Source organism: Bidens hawaiensis, unplaced genomic scaffold (genome assembly GCF_021521415.1).
Source record: "Bidens hawaiensis isolate Kalapana, Puna unplaced genomic scaffold, B.hawaiensis_p1.1 tig00022579_1, whole genome shotgun sequence".
Classification (NCBI taxonomy): domain Eukaryota; kingdom Viridiplantae; phylum Streptophyta; class Magnoliopsida; order Asterales; family Asteraceae; genus Bidens; species Bidens hawaiensis.
This window is the reverse complement of record NW_027493524.1, coordinates 118,999-127,372: the sequence shown is the minus strand read 5'-3', so window position 1 is coordinate 127,372 and position 8,374 is coordinate 118,999. Positions and strand designations below refer to the sequence as shown.

General features: G+C 36.6%; 1 protein-coding gene and 1 pseudogene across 1 annotated transcript; both read right to left on the bottom strand.

Annotated features, from left to right (window-relative positions):
- Window positions 1-512: 512 nt before the first annotated feature.
- On the bottom strand, window positions 513-2,292 carry LOC143565900 (pentatricopeptide repeat-containing protein At5g46100 pseudogene; annotated as a pseudogene).
- Window positions 2,293-3,175: 883 nt separating this feature from the next.
- Window positions 3,176-4,902, bottom strand: LOC143565891 (uncharacterized). Its single transcript, XM_077052728.1, has 4 exons — window positions 4,806-4,902; window positions 3,891-4,084; window positions 3,650-3,801; window positions 3,176-3,289 (listed from the first exon to the last, which is right to left on the bottom strand). The coding sequence occupies exons 1-4, from the start codon at window positions 4,876-4,878 to the stop codon at window positions 3,199-3,201; spliced, it is 510 nt and encodes a 169-aa protein (XP_076908843.1). The 5' UTR covers window positions 4,879-4,902; the 3' UTR covers window positions 3,176-3,198.
- Between the last annotated feature and the right edge of the window lie 3,472 nt (window positions 4,903-8,374).

The window sequence follows — 8,374 nt, the reverse complement described above, 5'->3', positions numbered from 1 at the left end:
ATTGGCTCTGATACCATATCAACTCATAATTCTATTCAATGATTAGAAACTGATTACAAGAAGGTTTATATATGTTCTACTAGTTACAATAAACCACCTCTAACTTATGACAATTACATTATGCTTAACAACAAAGTATGTAAACCTTATATCATATAAGGTATAAAGTATAAACATAACACAAGAGATATATGAAAGTAAATCAAATCTTCTATAACTTTGATCATTGCTACTGACATTTTTCTTCCCATTGTTGAATTATTAGGGGAGTTCATGTTTTGGTTCGTCTCGTCTGGTAATAACCAAAATTTCGTCTAAACGACTTCACTTTTAGATTGAGCCATCGGTTTAAGGTTGTTATAAAAAGTAAAATGACAATGTTGGTTTGACCCTAGCGATTATGTGACCATGTGTTTGATACATAACGCGCATTCACTCAAAATGTATAAGTTATCATAAAAAGTAAAACGACGAGAAAAATAACCGATCGGATCACCAACAAACAGCCGTTTTTAACTTTGATTTCCGGACACAAGTTCACTCATCAAGTCAACAGCTTCTTGCATCTTTTGATTCCCCCAAACTCTACACACCAAATCACTCCATACATCTTCACCGGGAATACATCCATCAATAACCATCTCATCAAGAACCATAACCGCCTTATAAAGATCGCGCTTCCCACAAAACAAACCCACAAGACACTCAAAAGTCTCATAATCAACACAAATTCCCTTATTCCGCATGCTACAATACAACCAAAAAGCTCGGTTAGCATCATTAACCTTACAAAGACCCCGAACCACAGTATTATGAATCTTAACATGAAGACTCCAAGTCACTCGCTTTATACAAATCCCCTCAAAAACCATCTCATCAAGAAAGTTTGCAGCTTCTTGAAACCTCTCACCGTCACAAAATATGTCAATGATTTTCCAATACAACCCTGCATCCGGTTTTAACCCTTGAAGCTTCATCCTATCGAATATTATTAACGCATCACGAAGCTTTCGTTCTTTACATAATCCATGAATTAATGTGCTGTAAGTTATCATATTCGGCTTATAGTGTTTGCTAATCATAACTTCCATAAGCTTCATCGCATCATCACTACGTCCGTTTTTGCATAGCCCGTTTATAACCGAGCTATAAGTATACACGTTCGGGTCAACCCGTTTTGCCTCCATTTGTTCAAGAAAAGTCAAAGCTTCATCCAAGTTATTAACTTGGCATAACCCCTGAATCAAACTCGTGTAGGTCACGACACTCGGTGAACAACCGTTAATCTCCATCTCGTTTAGAAGCTTTTTCGCTTCGTTAACTTTCTTTATTCTGCACAAACCGTTAATCAAAGTGGCGTACGTGTATGCATCTGGCGTGCACCCGTGTTTAGGCATCTCACGAAAGATTTTGACCGCTGAGTCCATAGTTTGACCGGTTTTGCAAAGGGCTTTAATCAAGACATTAAGCGAAGGCACATTTGGCGGAAAACCGAGTTGTCTCATATACTTGTAGAACTTCAAAGCTACCTTTAATTGGTTTTCATCAACAAGAATTGAGAAGACCGTGACATAAGATTTTAACGTCGGTTCACATTCATATTCCTTCATCTTTTGAAAGATTCTCATCATGTCGTGAGGCTTATGAACGCGTCCGTATGCTCTGCACATAGACAAAAGAATATCTTCGGTTACTCTACAGTCGTCTTTTTTCATTCGGTCAATGAAATCTTCCGCTCTTTTAAACTGATTTGCCGATAATAGTTTCGAGATGATAAGTTTGTAAGTCGTGTGGTCGTGTCGGAAGCCATTGGCGTACTCGGCTGACGCAGAATCAAATACAATAACCGCTTTTTCTACGTTTCTTTCAGCTTTGATCAGCTGCTCAACTAGAGATGTGGTCCCTTGCTTTGGCCATGTAATAACCGATTTGCTTCTCATCACCATTTCACAATTTTCTTTCTCAAGCAACCACCTTTAAGTATATCTAACGTTACCCAGATCAATACTCAAACAACTGGGTGAAAATTGGGGGTACATGTGAGCTGTGGGATTATTTCATTTCTTTCAGACATTTTATCAAACAGTTGGTGGGCATTTTTAAAAACAGTCGTCTTGGAACATACAAATGCACGATTGATGATGGGCTACATTACCTGTTAATAATATTAAGCGAGTGTGGCTGCAGTGGTATACCGGAGATACCAGGAGTGGTGTATGGCTTGTCAAACCAAACGACAACGTTTAGGAAGAAGAAGGTGAAGAAAAATTAGGCTGGCTGCAAATTGGAGAGTTATAAATCCGGTTTATTGTTGGGCCTTACCCGACTCATATTTTTTTTGCCTTACGGTTCTGAGTTCTGACCCGTTAACCCCAGTTACCCCCTGACTCAATGATACAAGTATGTTATTTTTCCACAACCATATTGGGCTTTCATTATTATTAACTTTTTAATAAAAACTGGTTATAAAATTATAATAAGTTAATCTTAAATTTATTCCATTAACATGTTAAATTCAGATATTACATTCACTAAATTTATATTATTCATTAGATTTTTATAATATCATGCTATTAAATCTTTATCTTCGAGTACCAATCAGTAACGCATTATAGTCTAGCAAATTGCAAGGGCTAAGAGGCGGGGGCGGGTGGTCGACCGACCCCGGCCCGATATCCTGATAGGCCCAATTTATTTTTTAAACCCGAATATTCAAATAATTTAAGGCCCAAATTTTTTTTCGCATTCGGTCCAAAATTTTTTCACGATTCTTGGTCTTTTAGAGATGGCACGACACTAGTAAATTGTAACACCTTAAATTTTGAAAAGACTCAATAAAGTTATTTAGCGTGGAAAACATGTCCCAAAAAGTTCTCTCTCAATTATAAACATTATAAGCTTATTTTTAATGCTTAGGTGCCCTTATAAAACGTTACGATGTAGTAAATTTAACTACCGACAATTCTTTGTTGCCATAACCATAGCAAATTTGCATCGGTACCAAAGTGACTGGTGACGACGTTATTACTAGCAATGCATTTGGTCATAGTAAATACATTCTTTTATAAGTTTCAGATCTGTCAACTAAGATTCAAGAAAATTAATTAGAACCAAATTCCCATAATGCCATTACAAGAAAAGAATAATCTTTACTTTACAGACAAATATGTCAAAAAAATTGCAGTAGGAGTCTTGGAACTAATTAATAGCCAACTTTCCACTGCCATCACAGGATTTACAAGATCGAGCCGACAAGCATTTCGTGCAGTAGCTCCATTTCTTCGGTAGCCTGTCACACAACATTATGTTGATGTTAGTTCAAAAAACCCTGTTTCTTGTGAAACTTCTAAGGGCATTTGTGGGACCCGTAAGTTCTCATGGGCCACAAGAAAACATGTTTCTTTGTGGACAAAACAAAATTTCATTCCCACCGGTTAGAACTTAGCAAGGTATTAGTGGGGCCGTGAGTTTTCACTAACGGGTTCTCATGGCTAGAAGAAAAACACGTAACTTGTGTTGAACAAAAATTTGGTCTCACTGGTTAGCAGTATATTGGTGTGGCCTGTGAGTTTTCACTAACAGGTTCTTATGAGTTATGGCCATAAACAAAACATGTTTCTTATGTGCGTAACAAAAATTCAATACTAACCCGGCCGTGTATCTAGTAGCCATATTCTTGGCATTCAATCTGGCTTTTTCAGCACTTCCATCCGACAATCGTTTGAGTACAAATCCTTCACCTTTGCATTCGGGGCATATCCCCGAACCACCACAATCATCACAAGTTCTTGTGGGAACCGCCTATATGTGTGATTCAAATGAACAAGAATTAGAACAACAATGCAACCGAGTGAAAAAAAAGTGCACTCTGCATTTATAGTTGCATATACCTGGGCTGCCTCTTCAGACTTGGTTCTCCTAGCCAGAAGGGTGGCGGCTGCACCCACCACAGAGGCGGCAACTGCAACAGAAGCCGCTGTTTCTGGTAATCCGTATGTTATTAAGGTTTCTTTTGGTTTCATGGAAAATGTGATGCAGCAACTTCTATGGAACGTGATATAGTCATTAAACTTCAATTTCCTTGCTGTTTCATACACCAAAAGTAAGACCGATTGTGATGTGTATTACTATTAAATTCTTGAAAAGATTAATAAAATCGGACCATGGTCACAATCAATATAGCATTGTGTTTTCGTAAAAACAAGTGATTCCGTGTGTTACAAACTTCCACGAGTCCAAATCTCATAGCTGTAAATAGAAATCCCCAAGGAAACTCTTAACGGGCTGAAATTTGAACTCAAGCCAGCTCGTTAACTTTTGAAAATTTAAAACTTTTCTCTCTTATACATGGATAGATATAACAACAAAAAATACATGTGTTTTATTTTGCCTATAAAGGGTGGGCTTAATTCTTAAATGGCTTACTTAACTCGAGCAAGCCAATGAGTGAGCTTGCCTCAACTCGAGCTCAGCCCCAAATTTAGGCGAGTAAGCTCGGATCGGCTCGTTTACTTGCAAGCTGATTTCAAGCAAGTGTGAAGCCTCGAGCTATTCGAACAGCACTATAATTGTACCCGATCGTTCATATATAACTCATCACACAAGATTATCATTTTCCAAATTACCAAGTAACAAACATCAATCATAACTTTCACAAATTAAGGAGGCTAATTCTAATAATAGAACAAAGTACAAGAATCTATCAAGAGTTAATACACAGCATAAACTGGTTATCCAAATTGGCTGGAAAAAACAGGGGTAAAATGGGAAAAGAAGAAGAATTTTAAAAGGGTTTAAGATCTTACAAGTAGATGATGAAGATGAAGATGAAGATGAAGATGAAGCAACAGGATTGATGGCCAGCAAAGAAAGCTCCATTGTACTTTTTACAAGTGTTAAAACTTAGAAGTGATGTTTTCTATATCTGCTAATTTCTAAACATGTAGACTTCTTTCCTCCTGTGTCGCTGAATTGCTTATCCTTAATAATCTTGAAAATTGACAACTATACCCTTTTATGAAGATGGAAATAAATCTGGTAAAATTCCCAAAATAGCCCTATCTTTATACAGAGAAATTAATAAATAGCACAATTTTTGTTTAAAATCCGAAAATAGCCCTCCAAATCTCGTCTGGGGCGACACATTGGGAATCAATCCGACAAGATTCAAAATGATTTGAATCTTGTCAGCTCCATCCAAATTTTAAGTAATCTCGTCTTCCCTGACCAAATTTTAAAAAATCTCGTCTGCTTTGTCCATTTTTAAGGAAAATCTTTTTGTCATTTCCTTCAACATTATTTCTCTCTATCATCTTCTATCAAAAAAACCTCCAACCATGTAAACCGAATTGGACTCCGATGACGTTTTAACTGTTTTCGGCGAGCACAAATCGAAGCCAATAGACAAATTTACCTGGCTTTGATTTGGATGGAGTTGATGAGATTCAAATCATTTTGAATCTTGTCGGATCGATCCGACAAGATTTAAAGGGTTATTTTCGGATTTAAAACAAAAATGAGGCTATTCTTAATTTCTCTATTTAAAAAGGGCTAATTTAAGAATTTTTCCAATAAATCTTGATTTGTTTTATTTTATTTTATTTTATTTTCTTTCTAAGAAATACAATAATACATTACACAGGTAAAAAAATATATTTATGTTGGATTGTCCGCAACCATCCACACCCACAAGCGCATCTTTGAAAAACGGTCACAGCCATACGGGCGGGCCCGTGTAACATGTCCGTATGTAGGAGTGTTCATGAAAATCGAAATCCAAAAAAAAACTGAAATCCCAACGGAAATCGAAACCCAAATAAATTTATCCGAATTCCTATTCGAAACATATCAAACGGAATATCCAAATAACTAATTCGGATATGAAGTTTAACAAAATCGGATTCTTCAGATTATTAGATATCCATTTAATCTGAATAAATAACATCATGTTAGTGAAAATTTTCAATTTTGTATGTTTATTTAGACTATTGTTAGAAGTATGAACTTTGAGTTTATGTTGAAGATCAATTTCTTCTTCCCGGTTTTGTATGTTTATTGTGATTCCAAATGTGTATAAAAATGTTAGGGACCAAAAACTAGGAAAATTTTAGACAGAATTACAAATTTTGTCCTTTAAAAAAAGTCAAATTACGGTTCGTGTCCTTTTTTGAGTTTCCTTGCAGGCGGTGTCCTTTAAACATTTTTTTCCTACACGTTATGTCCTTTACGCTAACTGGGTTAGAAAAACTCAGTTAAATGACAACATGTGCATGACATGTGAGGGCTTTTTGGTCATTACAACGAAGTGGTTCAAATATACTCTCTCTCTCTCTCTCTCTCTCTCTCTTCTCATCTTCTTTCTCTTCTCGTCTTCTTCTCTCTCTACTTAGATTTAAGGAACAACCTCAATCGTTAAATTTCGTGGTGGTTCGAGATCTGCCCGGAGCTCGCTGAAAATCAATGGTGGTTCGAGATCTGTCCGGATTTCGCCGGAAACCACCACCACCATTAAATTTCGTCTGCCTGAAGCCACCGCCACCACTCCAACGCCACCGACTCGCTTGCAACTGTCGCTGGAAACGCCACCGCCACCTACCCCTTCAACTGAATCTATGGAATTGGGCTCGCCAGAAACGCCACTCGCCAGCAACTGTCACCGGTCGCTCAGATCTGTTAGGTGAAGTGGGCTCGCCGAAAAATCTGAGCAGAACTGAAACACCGTGGCAGTCACCATACTCCACCACCAACGTTTGATTCACCTCAAAATCCATCTCCATCGACGCTTTTCCATCATATGCCAATTTGGGAATATCTGGGGTAAGGATAAGGGTTAGGTTAGGTTAGGTTAGGGGGTTTGGGATTTGTGAAACCTTCTCTGCGACGGGGGTGGGTGGGGGTATGGTGGCCGGAGTGGTTGTGGTATGGTGGTTGGAGTGGTGACCAGGTAAGGAGATTGGAGGGAGATAGAAGATAAATTGATGGGATGAAGATGAGTTTTAACCCACTGTAACTCAGTTTGTTTTTGTTTAATTGGTAGTATAAGAGTAAAAGTGTAATGACCAAAAAGCCCTCACATGCCATACACATGTTGTCATTTAACTGAGTTTTTCTAACCCAGTTAGCGTAAATGACATAACGTGTATGAAAAAATATTTAAAGGACACCGTCTGCAAGGAAACTCAAAAAAGGACACGAACCGTAATTTGGCTTTTTTTAAAGGACGAAATTTGTAATTCTGTCAAAATTTTATATTTGGTTATTTTCGTATTATTCGGAAAATTCGGATTTTATCCAAATCCTATTCGAAAAATTCAAGCCAAAGAAAAGAAATAATCTGTAATTTGATCTGATGAGCACCCCTAGCTAGAGTGTCGGATAGGCAGGACTTAGTACACATAAATTTTATTCTATATTTTTTTTTTCAGAAAAATTACACTTGAACGAAAAAAATTGGGTGGGCCGCAACCGGCCTTGGCCTACACTAAGATCCACCAATTTGGAGCTAGGTACATAGGTTTGGGTTCACCCGAACCCAATATATTTTTGGTTTATATATACATATAGTAACGTATTAACGAACGGACTCATTCTTTCTTAACGAACAAGCTGATTATCATTTTTTAAAAAAAGATATCTAAACTGTTAAAATTTCTTATTTAAATGAAATTTTATTATAATACCTTTACATAAACTCGTTACTAAAAATTGAACCAAAATGAATTAGGAAATCGGCTCATGCATTGTATTAAAAAGAAACACAAATTTCAATAAAAAAAGTATGTCAATAACTCAAATCAATATATAAAACCTATATAAGGCCATGCGTACCGAACGACAATAATGGGCGATGAGGCGATTTTTAGAGGGAACACCGTCCCCAGTCGATAAATTGAGTGACAAGAGGGGGGAGGGTTCTTTTTGTCGCCTGCTTGTTTGTTTGGTTTATTATTACTTTAATGGTGTGTGTATGTGTGTGATATATATATATATATATATATATATATATATATATATATATATATATATATATATATATATATATATATATATATATGGAACTACAACAACATTACACCTCTAAAACAAAAACCTCTTCATTTTGTTGACTGGGTGTCACATGACACAAATCGTCCCATTTTATAATTCTTCCACTACACATAACCTAATAGTTAAATGACATGTGAAATTTAAAAACCAATTTAAAATAATAGTAACTAGAATAAAACCCGCGCGTTGCGGCGGAATCACTAAACCGTAAAAAAGCAAACATGGATACGTCAAACCCCACAAACGCATCGGGTGTGTTAAGTCACACATCGCAAAAATACTTCAACTTGTAATATAACTATTAAAAAGTTATATAAATGCTGTTTCG